The sequence below is a fragment of the Ruditapes philippinarum genome, unplaced genomic scaffold, assembly GCF_026571515.1.
Source record: "Ruditapes philippinarum isolate M1 unplaced genomic scaffold, ASM2657151v2 ctg2827_1_1_1_1, whole genome shotgun sequence".
Lineage (NCBI taxonomy): Eukaryota > Metazoa > Mollusca > Bivalvia > Venerida > Veneridae > Ruditapes > Ruditapes philippinarum.
The window spans coordinates 128,031-154,581 of NW_026861044.1; the positions used below are offsets into that span (position 1 = coordinate 128,031).

The following is a 26,551-nucleotide window of genomic DNA, read 5'->3' on the forward strand; positions in this document are numbered from 1 at the left end:
CAGTTATTTGCATATTGCGCAATAATACTACGGGGGCTACAACGTTTTTATCAATCAAATACGTTCATATTTTAAGTTGGATAACTTAATTCGAAATTGAAAAGGCTAAATATGGAAGTTTTTAAGATATCCCGACAAAGTATGGGAGTTTCATAGGATCAAATTCATGTACTATTTCTTGGGCTGTTATTCGGTTGAGGACACTTGCGCGATTGTAGCCGAGGAAATCCCATGTGTAGATGACATAGCTCTGAACGCTCCTGAGGGCGCGTCCGTCGCAAAAATCCAATATCTTATGATTAATTTAAACCACGAAATCTAATACAATTTTTACACTTTCTCTGGCATTTTATTTAGAGGTATATCTTTGTTATATCCTTTCAACAAAACTTCATGTAATGTGTCGCATATGATTTCAATTGGACATAACATTACTGCTAACAACTATTTAACCTTTGGAATAATTGCCATTTTCAAATCATTTCACACAACATATCGGCAGCCTCCTGGTACCTTGATTTTGAAATAAGTTATTAATGTACAGCTACCACAAATAAAGTTAATGAACTATATATTAATTATATGCATCGTAACACACATTTGCAAATTCACGCTTAAATCTCAGTAACAAGCCTTTCAGTTTGCGTGATTCTACCTCTGCCTCAATCGTATTGTTAGGACTACATTGATTCTCACATCAAAATGAAATCACCTGTTAAATTTATCTTATCATTGTTGAAGGAATGGAGAAAATGTTCTCGTTGAGGTACCATTGACCACTATTATATTTATCTGCATTATAAGATAACCAACTTAGAACACAGTTTTCCTCTTAATTTCAGCCATACTCTATCATTGTAATGAATCACAATAAGGTAATTGTTTATGTGTACTATACCATATTGTTATATTTCTCATAGACTATTGTGCATTTATATTTGACATTTAAATATTGTGGGTAACGAATACGGAACTCCATATGCAATATAAGCTGATATGAGTCTTGTCATATACGTTATCATTAGATAAAAACAAGAGCGATCAGTAATCACATGTGTCGCCTCATGATGGCCAATTTTATGTTGGGACAAATTTTGTGACAGACGGACAGACAGACGGACAGTGCACAACAAGACTTGGTACTGATCATTCCTGTAAAGTTTGGATAAAATTGCACTAGTAGTTTATGAGGAGTAGTCCGGACAAGCTTTTGTGTTTCTGGCAACACACAGAAAAAACACACCTTTTTATCAAAGGGACATAACTCGGTCAAAAATCATTCAACCGGAAAACCCGTGCAATATGCGCAAGGACTTGAGCTACAGATCAATCCTGTAAAGTTTCATTGAAATTGCATTAGTGGTATAAGAGAAGTAGTACGGACGAACTTTAGAAATAAAAATAATTAAAGGGCCATAACTCTGACAAAAATCATTGAACCGGATAATGCTGACATTATGCACAACTAGACTTGGTACTAATCATTCCTGTAAAGTTTGGATGAAATTGCACCAGTAGTTTATGAGGAGTAGTCCGGACAAGTTTTGTGACGGACAGACGGACAGACAGACGGACAGACAGACGACGGAGAAGTGATCCCTATATGTCGCCACTACTCCGTAGAGGCGACACAAAAAGATAACAAGAATGTATATATGCATTAGAAGACACAAGAAAGAATGTACTATACGCAAGAAAACAAAAACTCGGCTATTTCTCCTCCATTGATTTATATAGTTACTAGTAATTGTCTATTTATTGTTAAACTTATTATTATTATTAAATATTATTATAAACACATTGATATTATAAATTGCAAAAGACTTAGTGTGCGAAAGAATATTGTGGGGACTACATCGAAAATGTTGCTCTACCTTGTTTATCTCTAGTTTAAGATTTTATTAAAAAGTAAATAAACACAGACAAATGTGTCTCGGGTTTTTGTTTGGGTCCATGCCCTCTGGTAATGGATAGTTGTTACACTCTTTTCAATTACATTTCAAATAATTTGATAATAAAAAGTTTAAGTGTACAGTACATGTTGATAGTATCAAGATCCCTTTGTGTTACCTAGGCAATGTCCTGATTCAATTACATGTACTTTTTTTTTTAAATATGTTTACATGAGAAATGTAACGAATTGTATTGTGTTTTCTATAAAATTAAGGTGTATTTTTAATTTGCAACCCACAAAGTAGTTATAATGTTTAGATTCTTAATCATTATTGATAAACTGCAATTAAAAAGCTCGATATTAGTACTGTATGCCAAATAGCTGCAAAAACAAGACAAAGTCTGTCCAAAGCCCGTGATACAGTGTGCCATGTAACATTTCTACACTTGTTTTCCATGAAAAATAATTTCACCAAATACATTGCCATTAACGATAATGTTTCTTGTTTATCTTTAAAGTATAAAAACAATGAAATGTTTGTCATAATAACCGACAGTGCACTTCCTAAAACTTGAAAACCGAGAAATAAAGAGAAAATTGCTACTTCGTCTGATGATTCGGGTAATGTACTTGTTACAGCAGATAAGAAAACAGTTAACGTCAGGAAAATAGAGATCGACAATCCCACCCGTTCTCCTGACTCTGACGGTAATACAAAACACATAACGTCCAATATTGATATTAACATAACAGGGATGATAACATTAACAACATGGAAAAGAGGTTTCCTCCTAACATCAATTAAGAACAACACGTGATCCCAGTTCATGCCATCGAATATTTTAGTTTGGTTAATTATTCTCACATTTTCAAGATACCATTCTCCCTTTTCTAAGATGCTGTGATCTTGTGGTCTCCATTCGGCGTATGAGTTTTTTAGTCGGATCGAATTTGAAGGACGAGTCCATGAAAGAAAATCAAGCGGACATGTTTGTTTGTCAAACGGAAATTTTTTAATAGATATTTTACACGCAACTTTGAATAGGCCTCCTGGCCAAATTGTTACATGACCATCGTAGTTAAGTATTGCCCTACCATTTTTATCAATTGAATCAAAAACCGACTCAAAAGTGTCTTGCATTACTATGTCAGGAACCCATATTTTATCACCTGGAACAGTGATTGATTTGACACCATCGAAATCATCAGGATTCCATGTCAGGAATTCATCTTTCCATTGAATATCTAGTACTGTTCTTATTGATATTGACTGATGTTTTTCATCAATGTCTTGAACAGAGTAAATCACTAAGTACATGTAAACATAAAGTGCCTCTGTTGCATTCTTTTTAGGACAAGCGTCTTTGCTGTAATTTCCGCTGAAAATAATCCTGTGAACGTTCATTTCATTAAGCTCCACTCTTGTGTCAAATATTAATAATATCCAAATTACTGCACGAAACGGGTTCATTTTTGCATTCTCCGATAAATTCTAAAAGGTTATGTGTTTAAATACTGTGGCAAACATTACATCATACGTGTCATTTGCCAGACAGCCAATGAATTATAATGCGTAAAATTCCATACTTGTAAGTATTTATATAGTTTTATTTGGTCGGTAATACCGATAAATGCATTGTAGTAATATATTACAGCGAAAAAATATCTTCGGTGCTTGAAACTTATATAACACAATGGAAATGATTTTCTGTAGAAATGTTAATCCGAGCCTGTTTGTATTATAAAATATGTATTTAAACAAACATGTTTGTAACGAATCTAAGCTCACATTCACAAAATATCAAATCGCATACTGAATCGTAATAGACAATTTAGATAACAATAACGACATTTTGTTGAAATATTAATTTTTATTTTCAATAAATAAATAATGCCTTACAGACATGATATTTATGATATTAGATTTTGATATAAAATATTCAGATCTAAATTATTACATTGTTACTGTTACGCATTTTATTTAACTGATGAGGATCAACGATGGACATTATAAACTGTAATATCGTTTTATTGATTTGCTCCATTGATATACACGTATAATATGTAGAATTACTGAAAGGAATTTGGTAATCTAGAGGGTTTTTTTTTTCAATTTTTGATTCAGCTCAACTTTCTTGTCGGGTTTGTGGTACTTGTGCTTACCGTTTTGAATTTCTTTAATAGAAGTTGTTGGATTCAAAATACCTAGATAAATATTATAATCTACTTTAAAATATCATTTAACGGTTAAATTTAATTGTTGTATTCTTTATACGTCGATGCAAAATGTTTTGTACGGTATTGGCCTAAAAATAACCGTGCAGAGTGTTCCGTGTTGAACTAACTTTGGTGTATTCTGTTTAACTATTATAAATAGGACACTTCTTTTACATTGCATAGTCAAACTTTTGCATATAAACCTATGCACAAAGTCACAACATTCACAGTACATGGAATATATAAAAATAACATCAAAACGCTCAATGAAAGATTCATAAAGTCAATCACGATGGTGACAATTAGAAATGACATCCAATCCTGATGAAAACATGCTTAATTTTTTATCTTTTATGTTTATTTTTTAGATTGCATATATAAGTTGTTGTTTTTTTCTTGTCTCCTTGATTAATTAAAATGTAACACAAAGTTCTTGTGATAGGTAGGATATGTAATTATAACTTATTTACATAATGTTGCCTTGTTTCCGAGCTTTTGGGTTTTTTTTCTTTCAAACGGTATGACAGCTGGCATAACTGACATTGATCAAGTTAGTAGGCCATATTCTAAATAAGATATTTTATTTGCTCAACTTTTTTTATTATGATAAAAAATTCAGTGACTGGAAGTAGAAACTTCTTCATTTTCCAATGTTTGAGTCACATGATGGTACAGACCAATTTTCTTTTTTTAAATGGTTACCAGTTGAAAACGGAGTAAACTTTAAAACTCATTTTAATGTCATATGTTTAAATTCATTCAGGTGATATACCTGCTTATTTGAGTAAATATTTCTTTTGTGACTCCAGCAGGGGGAATTTGTCATAGGGTAGTAATCATCAATAAATAAAATATAAATAAATACTCGTTGTTGTTTTCAATCTTTAATCCTTAAATACAAATTTGGTCTCGTATTAAGTCAAACATATTTCTCTTCTCTACATCAGTCATTCAATAACTTAAAGTCGCGTTATCCCATTATTATATTCCTATAGTAACATGTACTAACCGTTTATAAGTGTTTATACAAAGTGATATTTACGGGTACGGTAATGCATCATTGCAGTCCGTCAAATACACTCACTTTGTATAAACGCATTTCTATATTATATATAATAAATTATCTATAATAATATTATATTGTTTTCAGGTTAGTAATGTTATTTCTTCCTAGTTTTTCATATGGTTAAATTGTAATTGTTTTGTAAAATGTTGTTATTAATAAAATGGAAATTAATCTTTAAAAATAAGTAAAATACAATACCCTAAATATTGTTAAACCTGTACTGTATAATTGTATGTCTTTTGTTGTTATTTGTTTACATGTTTTATGTTTAGGACGGTAATGCATCATGGCATTCCGTCACATTCACTCACTTTGTATAAACGCATTTCTATATTATATATAATAAATTATCTATAATAATATTATATTGTTTTCAGTTTTTCTTCACCAATTTAAACCCAACAATCTACCAAATAATTTGTACAAAGGGCCTAAGCTAGTTTATAACCGGCAAAGCAGCCCTACGTCATGTTCACAATTATAGCACTAGCTTTAGGGTCTCTAATGAGCAGTTAAATATGTCTTTTTCTTTGAGTGGTCTCTAGTAAAAAATCATTCATTCATTTATTAAGGTTATACTCTCTATTTATAAAGGTTGTACTTTGAGGAATAAGGTTCTTTAAACATGTTAAAGTATAAAAGATTTAAAGTCTTTTGGTAAGTTTAAGGTCATGATGAAATACACTTTACTGCTCAGTCCAGGTTTACAATGAAGATTAAATACTGCTTCAGCTGGTGCTGAAGGGGCATGAAATATGTTGAATTTGTGAACAAACGCAATCGAACCGGGTCTACAATTTTCATATATCATTGTTGTTTTCATTGCGTCCGATGGAACACCCAATTTCCATATTTTTTATCTACTTTTTTGAAAATGTTTCAGGCTCCGTTTGATAAAGCCTGTTTATAAACTCATGGGCCTATTATGAAGTGAGACAATATATCGAGTTTTCTTCTCCTTTCTGTCCAAAAGAGTGATCTTTAAGTATTAATTCGGACTTTTTCAAGATATTGACTTTTATTGAAAGACAAAAATATGCTCTTTATATTATTGATAGTGTTATGCAGCTAAAAAGCGATGAAATTCTTTCACGAAAAAAAAAAAGAATAATAAAAATAAAATCAAAAAATTTAATGCATAATACCGAAGTACACATAGAATGCTTTTAGAATGTATTTTAATTAATACAGTTGATCCTATTTTGAACTTAGACTGCTTCGAAGAAATTGTAGGCAGAATTATTAACACATAAATTGTAGGCAGTATCTTGATTTTTATTTGTTTAGGTCGTCAGACCAAACAAATAATGGTAGCGATATTTCAGACCCTGATGATGTTAATTGCAAATGCCGAAAGTAGTCCACTTTTTTGAAGCGGTTACTTCCCTTTATATGTACACTAACGCCGAAAAATTCAGGGGAGATCACTGCGTAAAGATGGTCAAATGGCAGGCGCATTAATTTTCAAGCAAAATAGTTCCCAAATGGTCGAAGATTTCTAGTATTGTTTTATTCTTTATAGATACACATGCTTATAGTAAGCTTCATGATTATTTACATCTGTGTTAAAACGAAATAATAAGGGTTACAAATCCTAATTTAGAATGATATGGTTTTCTTCGGGCCATTAACCGTGGCCGTGCGGTTAGTGCGCTCGCTTAGTAAGCGAGAGGTCAGGAGTTCAAATCCCAGTTAAGGCAGCTCATTTTTTTCTTCAAATTGTTTAAGTCAAATAAACATTGAATTGAATATCAATGTTGCAATTAGTCTTATAGCCAATTTACTACAATTAAAACGCTGGAAAGCATTGGTGGTACTATACAAAAACAAATTGGTTTATAATCTCACAACCTTCACCTTTCTGAGTGTACCATATATTTGTGAAATAGATTCTGCAATAAACTAACATCCAGTTGTGTGAATCTTTCAGTTTAGTCGACAATTTCTCAATTTTTGTAACATTTCAACGCCGGGTGTACGCCGTATCCAGAATCGAAATCGCATTAAACGCGAAATAAAGACGAGAAACGAAAGACTTGTGTCATGGCATTTGGAATATTAACTAGAAGTAAGGACATCTTCTTTGTAAAAGAAATTAAATTCATTTCTTTTCTGATTGCTTAACATGACTCGTTTTTGTTCAATATACCGGTTGAAAAAGTGTTCGCGGTATCAGAATTTTGAGAATGCGCGTGCATAGTATGACCCCTTTATATAACTCATTAAAAAGCCTGAAAGTCCTCGAGGCTTTTGTTCATTCTATCGATCATGATTGAAATGCTAAAATCCGTTACCATACTATTGGAAAATTATACAAATAATATGAAGTATAATTAGTTTAAGCGATGAAATAATATATTGTGAATAATTTTGATTTTAGTGTTATAAACATTTTGTCTAGTCTTCAAAGTATAGCATACTGGCTTAAACACGACTTGGAAAATGTCACAAAATCGATGTTCGTGGGCTGCTAAGCAGAGTTTAATGGATCGCTGCGGATAAGAACATGGTGCTAAACTGCTGCAAATACATGTACTATACATATCCTGTCTACAGATTGCGAAACCATCTGTCATGTGAATTCCGAACGTTCCATAGAACGACTTTTAACATTGCAAAGCTTCACCTAATATATCATCTACGCTGGAAAAGGAGAGTAAGTTTTTTTGAAATACATGTAGAAAGATATAGTGGTCATCACCACAGAAAGTGCACTTCCGAGGATCTGCAGATCTAGAAAAATTGTCAAGACAGCAAAATCGTCAGACGAGTCAGGTAATGTGTTGCTTATTAACGATAAGAAAACAGTTAAAGTCAGAAGATTGTGAAGGTAACACAAAGCACATCACGTCTAATATCGATATCAACATACAGGTAGGCGACTGTTTAACATATGAAAATATGGCTTTCTTTCGATTTCTAGAACACAAATCACGTGGTCCCATTTCTCCGTATCAACTATCTTAGTTTCTTTTATAACTTTGACGTTTTGAAGAGACCGTTCTCGTTTTTCTAAGATGCTGTGATCTAGAGGTCTTCAATCGGCGTTCGAGTTCACAAGTCGAATAAATGACGAAGAACGAGTTCATGAAAGTAAATCATGTGAACATGTTTGTTTGTCAATTGGAAATTTCTTGAGAAACAGTTTATAAATCTCACCCTAGATCGTTACGCGACCTTTACGGTTAACCGTGTCCTTCCATTCATTTTCACCGAATAAAATATCGTTCCAAATGTGTCTTGATGGGCAATATCAGGAACCCATATATTTTCTGTTGGTACTGTAATTGATTTCAGATGAAGTTATAGAAAGTGTAGAAGAAGAAGAGTTAGAGAAGAAAAGAAAGAAAATAGTTACAGACTTGAACATAGATCAAGAGAACATTCTCGACAAGCCACAACAAGAAAACTTCGAGATTTACTGATGAAGCATAGAGACATATTCAGCACAAGCGATACAGATATAGGACAATGCAACTGGATAAAGCATAGGATTGACCTGATAGATCCTACTCCCTTCAAACAGAGACACCGAAGGATTCCACCCTTTATGGTAGATGAAATAAGGGCCCACCTAGAACAACTGATGTCCTGCGGAGTGATACGACCATCCAAATCCCCTTTCGCATAACCAATAGTCTTAGTGAGAAAGAAGAATGGAAAGATCAGACTATGCGTTGATTATCGCAAGATCAATGAAAGAACTGTCAAGGATTCTTATGTCTTAACGAGAATCGAGGAATTACTTGACTCTCTGCATGGCATGAAGAGCGTATGCATCAAGTAGAGGTGGAAGAGTCACATAAAGAGCGGACAAGTTTCACAGTTGGACCATTGGGATTGTACGAATATAATAAGATGCCTTTCGGACTTACTAATAGCCCAGCAACATATCAACGTCTCATGGAGGATTGTTTAGGGGATATTGTTACGCTCCTGCGCTTGGTATTGACCTTAAACTGTTATAGCTTTCAGCTGCTCCCTGTGACTTGTTAAAGTCTGATGGCCAGATCTTTCGTAGTCTATCTCTCTGCTCCCTGTCTGTCTGACAGCTCCTCTGTAGACTGCAACTCTATGCTGCCCCGTACTGTTTGTTAGTCTGCTCAACGTGAAGTCATGTATCGTATTCTGCTGTAGTATGCCACAGCTATCCCTTTTGACTGCTCTCCGTGACTAACTTTAGTCTTGATGTAGACAGAAACTTTTCTGGCTGCTCTCCGTGATTTCACGTCGTCTGCTACTGATAGTTGACTGGCCGCTGAGCAAAAAATAATTAACGAGGGAAAAATACAAATACTTTTTAAAGTTTCTAAAGTTTATTAAACAGTTTAAACAAGCAAAAATATATATTAACTGTAAGTTATTATTATGTTACAAAAATCGTTCATAAAAATACTGTTTTAGGTTACAATCTCAAATTCCCTCAATAAAGTTTCTAATCAAAATAAAACTTGAACTTCACAATAATAAATGTCAAATTCTTTTATAAAATAGTTAAATCCCAAAGTTAAATTAATAAAAATGTTGTGCACCAGAAAAAAATCGAATAAATGCCAAGGTATAGAGAAATTTGAAGAAAATGCCAAAACGGTGCACAAAGTGAATTTTGGATGTTGAAGCTCCCGAATGAAGTCAATCTGGCTATTTATATGCCACAGTCCCCACACATTCCACAACTTTGTGGAAAGAACGCTCCACAGATATTTTTGTGGACTCCACAGTTTTCCTCGTGGGAAGACGTCCCACAGATTTTCTTGAGGAAGGAACGCTCCACAGCTTTTTCTGTGGGCTCCACAATAATTGTGTGGGATATTCTTCTGCGCCAAAAATAGGCACCTAATAAACAAAATATATACATTCAAAACTTATAATAAGAATAATCACATTAAAATATTACATTTTCGAAGTGTCAATATAAGTTTAACAAATTATCATCATCGGAAAAAAAGAACTATCCCTTGCATTCACTACGTAATAGCAGTAGACGTAATTAATAGTCCAAACCTGGCCGACATTGAAAATATGCAATAAAAATTATCATAAATATACAGTGTTTACAATTAAAATTCAGATGGATTAATAATGCAGATTTATATATTAAATGTGGCTGCATCATATACATGCAAACTATAACATCTTGAGTGTGAAATAAAGGAATTTAACTATTTTTGACAGAATTCAGCGAAAACAGATTATTAAACACAGGATTCTACCATGGATAACATTTAGGGGAAAATCTTCCAGAATCAGAAAGGATTAAATTGCTGGCACAATACGTAGATTTACGTTGATGTCCTGTATGTTTCATTAGGACACCACATGATTTACTGTGTTGTCGCCAGTAAAAGCTTCACAAAATGAAAGTGAAAGTAGATATAAACAAGACTCAAATCCAGTGAAATCACAAAAGGTAAAATTTCTAGGGCATTACATTACCCCCCGGTTTTCCATGGCAAAACTCCTGTTGCCATATATACATTTTTCACATATGACAATAAATATTTTTCGTTAGTTAATTAATTACATTAATACAAAGATTGATGAGTACCTTAAAATGCAAACTTATCAGATGCCTAATGCAAAGACATTTTACAGACTTCTCAAACATTAAGAACTTAGTCTTAACTTAAGATCTTAACAATTAAACAAGCATTTAATATTTTAATAATGAATTTTGTAACCACATATGTTTGTCAACTGTCTTCTCATTCTGTTCATCGATAGCTTTCTCATCCTACTCATTGATTTCTGCTCATCCTGCTTATAGATTGTCTGCTCATCCTGCTCATAGATAGTCTGCTCATCCTGCTCATAGATTGTCTGCTCATCCTGCTCATAATCAGTGTTCGAAACGCTTCGCCGCCAGGATCAAAGGTGATATTTTCCAATTTCACATCTATAAGCTTCTCCTTACTATCCATGCAATGCTGCTGATTCTGGTTAGCCAATTTAAGGAAGCAAAATGCATGCTTTCTGTGTTGGCATCTACGTAACCTTATCCCTTTTGGTAAATCACTTCTGAATCAAAAGTTGTTTCTTCCTTCGAAAGCCAATTTGGGCATTTAAAAAGAGTTTTACCTTTATGTCTTGGAGGCTTGCACCTATGGGCTTAATTTACTTTATCACCAACAAGCATCCCATGCTTTGGGGTGCACTCTGTGGCATTTACCAAAGCTGATGCCTTCTATTCACCCAAATAATCAAAGCCAACTGCAGCTTCCATTTGCAGTGCTCTAACATTGCTCGCCTCTGACCACTTTCTAAGTTGAAGTTCCCCAACTGATTGGCCATCGAAAACCAACCGGACGTTCGAGGTGGGTTGATCTGTGGGGCTCAAACTTGAACAAACAGCATTCCCTATATTCACTGCTTATGTGACTCCCCCTTGGTTTCAAGGTTTATAACATGGGTCTGCTAACCTTATGTCACAAAGATGCATATCTATTTCATGTCTGCTAACATCTCCTACAGTTGATAAGTTAGCACATACACTAAAAGTACCTGAAACTGATAGTTCAAAATTTCCACATGACCCTGTGGTTTCATAACATGGTATCTTTGTACCACCTAGTACCATTATACCTCTACTAAAAAGGAATTCAGCAGGACCCAACTCATCAGCAACTAGGATATCTCGGCCGAGGATACCGTCCTCTTCAATATCTGCAATAGCTATGTCCCTAACCATTTTCAGTTCCCCAACTGAATACTAAGTCTCTGTATGTTTTTGTTTCCAACCTGAGAGTCCTTGACTCTAATTGGACAACAAAAACTTTCCGATTGTAAGCACTCATCATTACTTAATCTCCCATACACCCTTGATGAAAGTATAGTCTATGATGCCCCAGTGCTCACTGTAAACATCAATGGTTCTTCGCTGACATAGCTATTCGTGCCGCCCTCAGATCCTAATGCTGATGATTTCCTGCCAATTGCTCTGCATCCCTTTACATCTTGAATATCCTTAGATAACTTTATATTGGCCTGTTTACATTGATTTATCTGGACCTCTCTTTGTCCCCAAGAGATGGTCCCATTGTCTGTAATATCGACATGCCTTATGTCATTAGGTCGCCTTTTCTGACAATCCCTTGCAAAATGTCCCATTTCAACACAGCTGAAGCATTCAACTTCTCTTTTACCTGACCTTTTGCTTGATTCTGTCTTCTCAGATTCTTCGGCCTTCTCTAGCTTAGATAGCCTCTCGAGGATTTGGTCCAGCACCTTGAACCCATGATTTTTCTCCTCACTTTTGTTGTCTTCCATGTTCTGGTATGCTGACATCGTCCTTACCCTTTCATGTTGCAATAGGTCTGGTTCAAATATTTGATATAACTGTTGTGCATGTCGGTTTCGTCTGTCATGTCTTGAGTCATACCTAGTTTGTATTAAGTTGACTGCATGAAAAACTGCCTCATCGATATTTGAAGGCTCTTTATGATATTCTATTAAAAATTTCATTTCTTCGTCTCTGAGCCCGTCAAGGCATCTTCTAACCAGATCCTCGTCCCTTGTCCTCCTATCGCTGTAGCCATGCGCCTTTTCGTACAACCTCTTCAGGTCCGCCGCATACTCTTCAACTGTTTCCCCGCTCCCTTGAGTTCTGTTGCTGAATTTTGCAGCAAAGGATCGCGCAGTTTCTATTCTCCTGTATCGGCTGTTGAGCTCTGCAGCATTCAGGTAATCATAGCTCTGAACGACAGCTGGAGGCAGTTGTGTAAATACAAACTCGCTCGCTGGACCTTCTTTTCTAGGCAGAAGCTGGTCTTACCTCTCTTCTCGTCCCCAGCCATACCTGTAGGCAACAGCTTCGAAACCGGCTATCCACGTCGTCCAGTCTTCTTTGCCTGTAAAAGAAGGAATTTTTACATTAATTGCATGACTATTATGACTATTGACATAAGGTCTTCTTACGTATGCCTGATCACAGTGATCACCATACCCATAGTCTATAGGTGCTCTCCTTGGGACATCATACCTGCTTCCTACTCCATAAGATACCCCCGCTTCTTGTTCCGCACGGGATCCTCGTGCATCTTGTCGCTGTGAGCAGTCGTCAACACTTGCTTGCCTGTTAGGGGCCTGCTTCAGCTCTTGAAGTTCCTTGACCACATCTCGCAATACGCTTGTAACCCCACTCATCACAGCTGATATTTCTATTGCCGCATTCACATTGGTGTTCTCATGTTCACTTTTCTTCATCTGTATTGACACATCACTCAACACTGAAGCCACATCAGACATTTCATCGGCCGTCTCAAAGTCAAGCGTCCTGGCCTGCGCTCCTACTGTCTGCTGACCATCCTTGAAGCTTATCACTCCCTCGCTGTCAACAGGTCTAGGGCTTTCCATGCTGTCGCTGTCTAATAGTGATGAATGAAGCTCTCTGGTAGCACCAAGTACAGGTTCGAATCTCTGGATCTACCCTTGGAAATCAGTAGATCCCACCGCTGCCACCATAAAATGTTACGCTCCTGCGCTTGGTAGTGACCTTAAACTGTTATAGCTTTCAGCTGCTCCCTGTGACTTGTTAAAGTCTGATGGCCAGATCTTTCGTAGTCTATCTCTCTGCTCCCTGTCTGTCTGACAGCTCCTCTGTAGACTGCAACTCTATGCTGCCCCGTACTGTTTGTTAGTCTGCTCAACGTGAAGTCATGTATCGTATTCTGCTGTAGTATGCCACAGCTATCCCTTTTGACTGCTCTCCGTGACTAACTTTAGTCTTGATGTAGACAGAAACTTTTCTGGCTGCTCTCCGTGATTTCACGTCGTCTGCTACTGATAGTTGACTGGCCGCTGAGCAAAAATAATTAAGGAGGAAAAAATTACAAATACTTTTTAAAGTTTCTAAAGTTTATTAAACAGTTTAAACAAGCAAATATATATACATACTGTAAGTTATTATTATGTCACAAAAATCGTTCATAAAAATACTGTTTTAGGTTACAATCTCAAATTCCCTCAATAAAGTTTCTAATCAAAATAAAACTTGAACTTCACAAGAATAAATGTCAAATTCTTTAATAAAATAGTTAAATCCCAAAGTTAAATTAATAATAATGTTGTGCGCCAGAAAAATTTCGAATAAATGCCAAAGAATAGAGAATTTTGAAGAAAATGCCAAAACGGTGCACAAAGTTAATTTTGGATGTTGAAGCTCCCGAATGAAGGGAAGCTGGCTATTTATATGCCACAGTCCCCACACATTCCACAACTTTGTGGAAAGAACGCTCCACAGATATTTTTGTGGACTCCACAGTTTTCCTCGTGGGAAGACGTCCCACAGATTTTCTTGTGGAAGGAACGCTCCACAGCTTTTTCTGTGGGCTCCACAATAATTTTGTGGGATATCTTCTGCGCCAAAAATAGGCACCTAATCAACAAAATATACTCGTACATCAAAACTTATAATAAGAATAATCACATTAAAATATTACATTTTCGAAGTGTCAATATAAGTTAACAAATTATCATCATCGGATAAAGAACTATCCCTTGCATTCACTACGTAATAGCAGTAGACGTAATTAATAGTCCAACATGGCCGACATTGAAAAATGCATTCCAAATTATAATAAATATACAGTGTTTACAATTAAATTCAGATGGATTAATAATACAGATTTATATATTAAATGTGGCTACATCATATACATGCAAACTTTAACATCTTGAGTGTGAAATAAAGGAATTAACTATTTTGACAGAAGTCACGAAAACAGATTATAAACAAAGGATTCTACCATGGATAACATTTAGGGAAAATCTTCCAGAATCAGGAAGGATTAAATTGCTGGCACAATACGTAGATTTACGTTGATGTCCTGTATGTTTCATTAGGACACCACATGATTAAATCATTTACTGTGTTGTCGTCAGTAAAAGCTTCACAAAATGAAAGTGAAAGTAGAAATAAACAAGACTGAAATCCAGTGAAATCACAGAAGGTAAAATTTCTAGGGCATTACAATATGAACTTGAAAACTTGTATAATTCATCTGGATGACTTGATAGTTTACAGTAACACATTTGAGGATCACCTTGAAAGATTGGACCAAATATTGACTAGATTGAAGGAATGTGATCTGAAACTTGCACCAGAGAAGTGTTTCTTTTTCAAGGAAAGAGTTAACTTTCTTGGACATGTTGTCAGCAAGGATGGTATAGAGACAGACCCCTCTAAGATTGACAAGGTAAGAAATTGGCCAACACCATCAACACCAGAGGAATTACATTCTTTTTTAGCCTTTGCTGGATATTACAGGAGGTTCATTAAAGACTTCGCAAAAATAACACGTCCTCTAGCGGAACTTATCCCACATCCATCTACAAAGAAAGGTCCAAGACGAAAAGAAAACACCAAGGTATGGAACTGGACAGAACACGAGCAAGAGATTTTTGATAAGTTGAAGGTTATCCTGTCATCTCCGCCAATACTCGCCTACCCTGACTTCGACAAGCCGTTCGAACTTCATACAGATGCTTCGATCCTTGGTCTTGGTGCGATTCTTTACCAACAAGATGGAGATCGTAAGCGTGTGGTTGCTTATGCCAGCCGTTCACTATCTAAATCAGAAAGGAAGTATTCTGCATTCAAGCTCGAATTCTTAGCTTTAAAATGGGCAATAACCGACAAGTTCAGATGTTACCTAGCAGGAAAACATTTCAAATGCTATACCGATAACAACCCCTTGACACACATTCTAACATCTCCTCCGAAATTAGACGCAACAGGACAGCGATGGGCCGCAGCCTTAGGGGAGTTCGACTTCGAAATTCTTTACCGTCCTGGTACTAGTAATGTAGATGCAGATGCTCTAAGTCTATATCCCTATCAAAAGGTTGATGATGATGAAGAAGAAGAGAGAATAAAGATGGATACAGAGGTGGTTAGGACAATTTGTAGTGCACTGATGACATCGCAGCCATTAATTGACGCTTTACCAGCAATGAATCTGAACTTGGTTGAAATGACAGAAGATCCCGGAACACCAATGGTTCAAATTGAGATGAGGGAAATCAGGCGTGAACAGATGGAAGATCCAATTTTTAGTAAATGGAGAATTGCAGTGATAGTGATAGTGATTGAGCTGATGTTTTTGAGAAAGCCAAAACTCCCCATAGACGCCATGTTTGAATTAGCTGGAGAAGCACGAGAAGAAAAAAGTACAAGTGAATACAAGAAATAGTGGAGACTTGTGTTGGAAAAGCGAAGACGAAACAGAAGTATTATTATGACAAGAAGGTTAGAGCTGTGAAATTAAACAAAGGTGATCAAGTTTAAGTAAAGATTATATCTAGAGGAGAGGGAAAACATAAACTAGCTGACAAGTATGAAGAAGAATTGTTTACTGTAAAGAGCCAGCCAATCCAAGACATGCCAGTATATGAAGTTGAAGGAAATGAAACTGAAAAGATCAGAAAGCTACATCGAAACCATTTATATATGGTGGATTACCACAAAATGGAAGATGATGAGAAGAATGGTAATGATGATGAGAAAGATGATAATGATGATGAAGAAGTTGAGATTATTGAGGAAGAAGAAAGAATGGATGCATCCAGAGTAATAGAAGGTGACGTCACCAGTGAGAGCTCAGACGATAATGGAGGCATGTTACTTGCCCCACAGACATTAGTACACGGGGACGCCCGTGAGCCTGATATTCAGAGTCTAGAGGAAACAGAAGTGGAAGATGTGAAAGAGCAACAGAGCATTGGTGTTTCACAGACCAATGATGAGAGTACATAGGTTGAACAAGAAGAAGATAGACATAATGTAGCAACAGAAGATGTGGTATGTATAGAAGAACATGAAGAGAATTCAGACGATAAAGACGAAACGATACATACAACAACACAAGACACCACAGAAAATACGGTAGAAGAAGATAACATTGAGGACACAATAGAAGAAGTGGTTGTCAGGCCAAAAGTGAAGAAACGAAGAACATTGCCCACAGAACCAACCCGACGTTCAGAGCGACACAGAAAGACACCTGAGAGATATGACGAATATGTCATGTTTGGAATGTAGAGAAGAGTATTTGACAGGAAGCTTCATGCTCTGCGTGCTATCACATTTTCTGGAGTCCTCGACAACGTAGATGAAGATATTGCGAAGAAGGTTATACATGTCATCCTGAAGTAGACTCACTTTTATGTTATATTGTTGAACAATAAAGTGTATTTTACCATGTTTTTAATATATTTCATAAAATGATATATCCTTTTATCTATTTAGGTTAACAGCGAGGACGCAATTTTGGAAAGAGAGGAGGAAAAGTAAGAAATGTTCATTTTGACTGTTTTAAGATATGTCTCTTTTTACAGGTGTGACTATATTTAGATATGTCTCTCTTTACAGGTTTGTCTGTATGTCCTTTATTACAGTCTGATTTAATAAAAGTTTATTAGTACGTAATTGCAATATTATATTGGTCGCGCGCCTGACCAATTTAATTTTGTAAATATGTACTTTATACTAAAACATCGGTTGAATAAACTGACTCTTAATTGGAAATGATTTTATCCTTATTATTGCCAAACATGTGAAACTTTCCACAATTTGTTTTCCAAGAGTACAGTATTTAATATTTTTATACACTCATACAGATTTATAGTCAGTGAAAATTGATACATTATACATAATACTCTGTATTATTTTCACTTATGTAGCATACAACCAGCACAAATTACTCAAAGGGGTTTTGTACTATCGAAGTATACACAAGTGTATTTTTATATTTCTTGGTTCCATGAAGCTGGTTAACAATTTTCAATAGAGAGAAAAATAAGAACCCCTAAAGAAAGCCCAACACGGAAAAATTGAAAATGTAGCAGGCTCGGTTTGATTGAGCCTGTTCATGGACGATACTGGTAAGTGCAAGTTACCGTCCACGCCCCCTAGCACCATATGACAAATAACAAATGAAATGATGAGAGGAGCCCTTGTTTTAAGTATCATTTTTGCATTAATTGTTTTGCAGAAGAATACTAGTTAATTTATTTCAGCAAAAGTAAACCCGAAACATTATTGAAATCCAAATATTTTAAATATATAAAAAGACTTTGTCCAATATGGTCGATAGGCAATTAATTCCATAGAATGAAATAATTCTCCTCACTGAAGTTTAAAATTGAATAATTTTCTTTGTCTCCCTCTCTCTTGTTACCTTAATTTTTCATAAAAGATTTTCACTTGTAATTTTTTTAAATACTGCACACTTTCTTTGGGTAAGCGTGATGTGTATTACATTTATATACACGGTTGCTCCAAATTAGAGTTGTTTTTTTTTCATCAAAGAAATCAATTGTTCCAAGATATAATTTCTTATTATAATATAGACTTTTAATAGGTATTGTTGTCATAGAAAATGGATTAATGTACTTTAATGTCATGTTATGTTGTTGTCTTGCCATATGCATAAAACTAAAATTAAGCTATAAAATGCAATTACAAATGTACTTTCTAATAACTTTGTTTTTATTACAGAATGATACACAATAGAATAAATTATAGATTGCTTTATGAAAGTGATGCTTAATTATGTTGCTATTTTTTATACCATGCACATATGGATGTCTTCAGCACATATGGAGCTCAAATGCAATTTTGAGCAGCGATTCCCTTCGTTTGAGCCAAATCTCAATAAATGTTTAAATCAGGATTTGTCTGAATGTTAAGCATCGGTCGGTAGTGAGATTTCGTAAAATCTCTGTTTTTTTTTGAGTCCGCTTAGTGACATTTTTTTCATTCACATTGCATGTATTGGACACACCAGAACCCATGACGGAAAGAATATCTCGATGAAGACTGCATAGAAATCCAAAACAAAAAAATGGTTATATAGAGGAGAGTCAGGAGGGTAGAATCACATTTCGATTTTCTCTAAAAAGGGATTGAATTTTATATAAATGTATAAAAATATGAAAACTTACCCTGCGATTGACCTATTGTTACAGTCAATTTGGTGTTATGCTTCACATCTGGTGCAGCTGAAATTCACATATAATTTTTACCGATGCTCATTTTTGAGATACATATGGGGTTCCAAATATAGACTTTCAATAGGTACTGTTGTCATGGAAAATGGATTAATATACTTTAATTTCATGTTATAAATGTTGTTGTCTTGCCATATGCATAAAACTAAACTTAAGCTATAAAATGCAATTACAAATGTACTTTGTAATAACTTTATCGTACATTTTGTAAATGAGATAAGTATGTATACATTTTTATCGAGCCAAATACACAAGAAAATTAATGAAACAAAGTCAGATTTTTAGTTTTTTTGTGTTTTCATTATTTTCCTTTCCATTTAATGATTTTATATGCTTGTACACGTATATTTTGCAGAATTGAATCATTTGATATTTTATTTTCGCATCATTTTTCATATTATTCACGTATACAAAGACTTCGTTATCAGTGACTAAATCGACGGTTTCTCTCAGTAGACATCTTTTTTCCGAAGTTCAATTCAATTAAAGAGTGATCAACGTTAAAATGATTGTTCTCTATATTATATGATGTATATTATATGATGTATTTACTTTATCATAAAGTCACACGTTACAGACTCAAACAAATTCTATCGAAGCTATAATAATCTCTGGTATTCAACATTAAGCATATTTATGATAATCTTAAGTAACATTAAATCACTCACATTTATTTTCGAACGTGGACATTCGCAAATTGAGGGAGACTCTGTACATGCCACTATCAAAAAAGCTACGAAAAGGCATGATATGTTTGGTTCTACGGATTGGATGTCAGCTGTGTCGAATAGCAAAGCCAGTGAGCCAAGATATAAAGTAATTGAAGTGGCTACATCTGATATAAAAGATTTTAAGGATTTGGCAGAACATACTATGGCTAATAGAAGCAAGGCAGCAGATGGTTCAACACTACAGTGGACAAAAGTACACATATTTGAATACAGTTAAATCTGAGCCAAACAGAATTTACTACAAGTATGAAGTTAATACTAAATTCAAGTTCATTGAAATTGCTCGGCCTAATTTGAGAAGAAAAATGAGAAAATTTGAGGGCTACGCATTAAAGAATGCATACGATAATCAGATATGTATATTGAAAAAGAAATATTACGATTTATTGAGTTAGTGCCAAAGGCAAATAATACTGCCAAGATACCATTCAATTAATGGTAGTCTACCCCAAAGAGAAGACCATGAATCAGATGAGTTTTGAACTATACCTCAGTATAATATAAAGATTTGATTTTCAAAATGGTTAATTGAAAGGAAACTGTCCATTCGGCATTTCAATAATGAACACAGCATGAATGATGAAATCATGCAAACATTGCGGACAATTATTTGATTACAATTTGTTATCCTGTTTCTTTTTAATTGTTCTTGTTCATGAAGGTAATGAGTTACTTATTTTAATGTTAATACATGATGCTAATATGAGCACATATCACAGACTTATGTTAAAAGTTTTGAAATGAAATAAATTTGATTTTAAAAGTTGGCGTCATTGTGCAATATCTTTTCCTACATCTATGCCAAATACGATTAAAAATACCTTTGAACAAGTTGGTTATCATTAATCATTATGATTTTGTTAGTGACAGCTTACAGGACTCTATCGCTGTTTCAATAATTTCAAGTGGAGGAGTTTAAAGTTGCTTGTCGGCATAAACATGTATGTTAGAAAACAATCGAAATATTGTTAAACACTGAGACTTATAAAAAATAATTGATCATTTGATTTCAAAAGTAATAGAAAGTCATGTGGTAAGTGGCAGTTGTCACTGTATGTTGAATTATAATATGGTTACATTGTTTATTCTAAAAATGGGTTAAGTGGCAGATAACGCCTTTACGGAAATGCAACTTGTCATTTCTGCAAATGTTATAAGGTGTTAAGTAATTATAAAATGATTTTTGAACAAACAATCGACCACACAATAGATAAAAATGATTACAGTGCTTCTAACATTTCTCGTTTACAGACATGCAAAGTCATTTTGAATAATGATTACAAATAAAAGCAGCAGACAGTTTTTTTTGATTATCTCAAAACTGTCATTTTTCACTTATCCCCTTATAGTACAGTACTATGCCATCGATTTATCGGGATAGCGTTCATTGAATGTTGCTCTCCCTCGTTAATCTTATATTTTTGAAAAGAGTAGCCTTCATTTGTACTTTGATTCAGCAGATAATTATATTGATATAAGTGACTAGAGTCAATATTGACTTTCCACTTTTCAACTTTAAAATAGATATGACATTGCTGCTTTGTTTCAGAAAATAATTGATATTACATGTATTTGCCGGAGAATTTAATATTTCAGATAGTGAAGCCCACAATCCATTTGCCTTTCACATATTAACTTGCTTATGTATATTTCATAAAGGCCAGTCTCATATAAAAACGTACGTAATATTCAAGGGGCAAGGCGTGAACTAGAGACACTTGGCAAATTGGCTACCAAGTCATGAATATATATATATCGCCCTGTCTCTTGTTGATCTTTGTTCTATTTTTGTTCACAGAAAATATTGCAGGCTCAGTTTGATTCAGCCATCCACGCCCCCTAGCGCCGGCTTAAGTAGAATAGCACAGAATAGTCAATTTGTTTCGTATATCAGCAGTCCCTTATTTATTTTCATATTTGGCTTCAACACATGTCAATGATATTTACTCACTATTAACCTAGTCTTGATCTCGCACTGATACGAAAAATATCCCTTTTTATTATATACCTATAAATGAAATATTGAGAAATATTGATGAAATAAAACGCTTATTTTCATTTTCGTAATTTCACTAAAAAAAGTATTTTAGTGAAACATATTTTCCGTGTTTTCACTGGTGTCTTGCCGGACTTTTTTTTTAAAATCTGCCAGTACACAAAATTTAAGGAATAGTCTTCCAAATTGTAGTTTAAAAATAGAGACAAATGTATATAATAAACAGAAAATTCAAGTTTTTTCTATAAATACATGATTTATTTTCATCTTGTGGCATGAAAATTATCACATTTCACTCGTGCCTACCGCGACTCATGAAATATTTATTTTCATACCACTTGATGAAAATAAATCGTGTATTTACAGAAAAAAACTTGAATATCCTCTATTTACGTATTATTACTTATTTTCGGCAGCCTATCGAATCATGTTGTAGAGGAAAGATATGGTTAATACACAACGGACGAAATTTTTCGCGATTTCTTTTCTGATCAATCGTTTCTTAGCATTTGAGCAATTAACTTTGACGGTATTAATTAATTCAAACGCATTAATCTTAATAGTTTTTCTTTTATTTCCCAGAAGTAAATTTTCAGTTCTTATCTACTTTTCATGAAACTTTAAATTTAAATCAAATTAAAGTTATTGATACCAATTGATTATTGATACTTTTCTTTCATTCGTGAAATTTCCTTTAAATTCCCACCAGAATCTACAAATTTTAAATATTTCCACTTGAAATTAAAATGTTGATATACTAGTATTTGATTATTATTGCGCTAAATAGAAAAATTCCAACATCTTATGATTGATTTAAACCACGAAATCTAATACAATTTTTACTCTTTCTCTGGCATTTCATTTAGAGGTATATCTTTGTTATACCCTTTCAACAAAACTTCATGTAATGTGTCGCACATGATTTCAATTGGTCATAACATTACTGGTAACAAGCATTTAACCTTTGGAATAATTGACATTTTCAAATCATTTCACTCATCATATCGGCAGCCTCCTGATACCTTGATTTTAGAATAAGATACTAATAAGAATATGTACAGTTTCAACAAATAAAGTTAATTAAATATATATTTGTTATGTGCATCGTTACGCGCATTGCAAATTCACGCTTAAATCTCAGTAACAAGCCTTTTATTCACGCTTAAATCTCAGTAACAAGCCTTTTAGTTTGCATGATTCTACCTCTGCCTCGATCGTATTGTTAGGACTACATTGATTCTTACATCAAAATGAAATCACCTGTTAAATTTATCTTATCATTGTTGAAGGAATGGAGAAAATGTTCTCGTTGAGATATCATTGACCACTATTATATTTATCTGCATTATAAGATAATCAACTTAGAACACAGTTTTCCTCTTAATTTCAGCCATACTCTATCATTGTAATGATTCACAATAAGGTAATTGTTTATGTGTACTATACCATATTGTTATATTTCTCATATACTATTGTGCATTTATATTTCACATTTAAATATTGTGGATAACGAATATGGAACTTCATATGCAATATAAGCTGATATAAGTCATGTCATATACGTTTAATTAGATAAGAAATAACAAGAATGTATATATGCATTAGAAGACACAAGAAAGAGTATACTATACGCAAGAAAAAAAAGTAAAAAAAAAAATCTGCTTTTTTCCTCCATTGTTTTATATAGTTACTAGTAATTGTCTTTTTGTTGTTAAACTTATTATTATTATTAAATATTATTATAAACACATTGATAGTATAAATTTCAAAAGACTTAGTAACGCTCATGTACAGACTCAATCAAACCGAGTCTGCAATTCTCTTGTATTTTTGTTGTGATTAATGCTTACGAGGGATCACTTTGTTTCCAGATTTTTATACTTCACAACAGTAGGTGTCAAGTTCTGTGTGGCAGCTGTTAAAAGTTGCCCGTACTTCACTTCAGTGTTGTTATAATTTTTCTGGTCCTTCGGGATCATTGATGCCAGCACTATTAAGTGTTGAGAATTGAGTACTGCTCAAGCCGGTGCTAGGGGGCGTGAGGGATGTTGCACTCATTCAGTATCCCTCATGTACAGTCTCAATCAAACCAAGTCTGTAATTCTCTTGTAATTTCGTTGTGATTAATGCTTCCGAGGGATCACTTTGTTTCAAGATTTTTTTACTGTGCGAAAGGATATTGTGGGGACTACATTCCGAAAATGTTGCTCTACCTTGTTTATCTCTATTTTAAGATTTTATTAAAATGTAAACAAACACAGACAAATGTTTCTCGCGTTTTTGTTTGGGTCCATGCCCTCTTGTAATTGATAGATGTTATACTATTTTCAATTACATTTCAAATATTTTGATAATAACAAGTTTAAGTGTACAGTACATGTTGATAGTATCAAGATCCATTTGTGTTACAGGCAATGTCCTGATTCAAGTACTTTTATTTTAATATGTTTACATGAGAAATGTAACGAATTGTGTTTTCTTTAGAATTAAGGTGTATTTTTAATTTTCATCCAACAAAAATAGTTATAATGTTTAGATTCTTAATCATTATTGATAAACTGCAATTGAAAAGCTCGATATTAGTACTGTATGCCAAATAGCTGCAAAAACAAGACAAAGTCTGTCCAAAGCCTGTGATACAGTGTGCCATGTAACATTTCTACACTTGTTTTCCGTGAAAAATAATTTCACCAGATACATTGCCATTAACGGGAATGTTTCTTGTTTATCTTTAAAGTATAAAAACAATGAAATGTTTGTCATAATAACCGACAGTGCGCTTCCTAAAACTTGAAAACCGAGAAATAAAGAGAAAATTGCTAGTTCGTCTGATGATTCGGGTAATGTACTTGTTACAGCAGATAAGAAGACAGTTAACGTCAGGAAAATAGAGATCGACAATCCCACCCGTTCTCCTGACTCTGAAGGTAACACAAAACACATAACGTCCAATATTGATATTAACATAACAGGGATGATAACATTAACGACGTGGAAAAGAGGTTTCCTCTTAACATCAATTAAGAACAACACGTGATCCCATTTCACGCCTTCAAATATTTTAGTTTGGTTAATTATTCTCACATTTTCAAGATACCATTCTCCCTTTTCTAAGATGCTGTGATCTTGTGGTCTCCATTCGGCGTATGAGTTTTTTAGTCGGATCGAAGTTGAAGGACGAGTCCATGAAAGAAAATCAAGCGGACATGTTTGTTTGTCAAACGGAAATTTTTTAATAGATATTTTACACGCAACTTTAAATAGGCCTCCTGGCCAAATTGTTACATGCCCATCGTAGTTAAGTATTGCCCTACCATTTTTATCTATTGAATTAAAAACCGACACAAATGTGTCTTGCATTACTATGTCAGGAACCCATATTTTATCACCTGGAACAGTGATTGATTTGACACCATCGAAATCATCAGGATTCCATGTCAGGAATTCATCTTTCCATTGAATATCTAGTACTGTTCTTATTGATATTGACTGATGTTTTTCATCAATGTCTTGAACAGAGTAAATCACTAAGTACATGTAAACAAAAAGTGCCTCTGTTGCATTCTTTTTAGGACAAGCGTCTTTGCTGTAATTTCCGCTGAAAATCATCCTGTGAATGTTCATTTCATTAAGCGCCACTTTTCTGTCAAATATTAATAATATCCACATCAATGTACGAAACGTTTTCATTTTTGCATTCTTTGATAAATTCTCAAAATAAAGGTGTTTACGAAGGCACCATACGTACCGTTGCCAGACGGCAAATAAAATATCATTTGTAAAATTTCATCTATAAATTCTCTTCTAATACGTTCATCTTGATATATTGTTAATACATGCTTTGACATTTATAAATTACAGGGAAAAAGTCTAACTTTAGTACTTGATACTAATATTCTATAATGGAAATGATTATCTGTAGAAAATATTAATAATATTCAGATCTTAATGTTTAGATAGTAACTGTTACACAATTGATCTTACTAATGAGGATCACCGATGGAGATAGTAACTGTTCCGCAATTGTTGTTACTCATGAGGATCAACGATGCACGTTGTAAACTACGTTATTGTTTCATTTATTTGATATATCAATTTGGTATTATTGTTTCCATTGATGTACAAATTACATTAAAATAATGACATTTTGTTGACATGTATAATATGTAGAATTACTTAAGGGGATTTGATTATCTTGAGTATTTTTTTTATATTTCCGATCTTTTTTTTTTTTTGGTTTGTGGTACTGGTGTTTACCGTTTTAAATCTTATTTCTAGAGGTCGCTGGATTCAATATACCTGGATGAATATTTGAATTAACTAGAGAAAATAATATTTGTTTATTTGATTTTTTTGTTTGACGGTATAATCTAAATTGCTGTATTCTTTTCAAGTCGGTACAAAATGTTTCGTATGGTATTGCCATACATAATCAGGCCCAAGCATAACCATCGACGAGAATGGTGTTGATAAATTTGTCTAACATTTTGAAAAAGTTGCAGACACTTTAAAATGGCCAAAAGAGCACGGGACTTTACTATTACAGAATGTCTTATTAGGAAAGCCCGTGCAATTTACACTCAGTTAAGCATTGAGCAGTTTACAAGTTATGATGCTGAGGTTATTCTGAAAGGCTATGG

At 34.1% G+C, this 26,551-nt stretch overlaps 3 protein-coding genes across 3 annotated transcripts; 1 reads left to right on the plus strand and 2 right to left on the minus strand.

Moving 5' to 3' along the window:
- Window positions 1-1,732: 1,732 nt before the first annotated feature.
- Window positions 1,733-3,635, minus strand: LOC132714339 (neuronal acetylcholine receptor subunit alpha-2-like). Its single transcript, XM_060697187.1, has one exon. It carries the CDS (start codon window positions 3,363-3,365, stop codon window positions 2,223-2,225), a length of 1,143 nt encoding a protein of 380 aa, XP_060553170.1. The 5' UTR covers window positions 3,366-3,635; the 3' UTR covers window positions 1,733-2,222.
- A 12,919-nt stretch (window positions 3,636-16,554) lies between these two features.
- On the plus strand, window positions 16,555-17,214 carry LOC132714341 (nucleolin-like). Its single transcript, XM_060697189.1, has 2 exons — window positions 16,555-16,921; window positions 16,985-17,214. The coding sequence occupies exons 1-2, from the start codon at window positions 16,555-16,557 to the stop codon at window positions 17,212-17,214; spliced, it is 597 nt and encodes a 198-aa protein (XP_060553172.1).
- Window positions 17,215-23,039: 5,825 nt separating this feature from the next.
- On the minus strand, window positions 23,040-25,673 carry LOC132714340 (neuronal acetylcholine receptor subunit alpha-2-like). Its single transcript, XM_060697188.1, has one exon. The coding sequence runs from the start codon at window positions 25,599-25,601 to the stop codon at window positions 24,459-24,461; it is 1,143 nt and encodes a 380-aa protein (XP_060553171.1). The 5' UTR covers window positions 25,602-25,673; the 3' UTR covers window positions 23,040-24,458.
- Between the last annotated feature and the right edge of the window lie 878 nt (window positions 25,674-26,551).

Bases quoted from the DNA above. Each gene is read 5' to 3' on its own strand.
- LOC132714339 (XM_060697187.1), bottom strand. From the start codon at position 3,365: ATGAACCCGTTTCGTGCAGTAATTTGGATATTATTAATATTTGACACA.
- LOC132714341 (XM_060697189.1), top strand. From the start codon at position 16,555: ATGCCAGTATATGAAGTTGAAGGAAATGAAACTGAAAAGATCAGAAAG. The intron at 16,922-16,984 runs GTACATAGGTTG...TGGTATGTATAG, and splicing joins TTCACAGACCAATGATGAGA to AAGAACATGAAGAGAATTCA.
- LOC132714340 (XM_060697188.1), bottom strand. From the start codon at position 25,601: ATGAAAACGTTTCGTACATTGATGTGGATATTATTAATATTTGACAGA.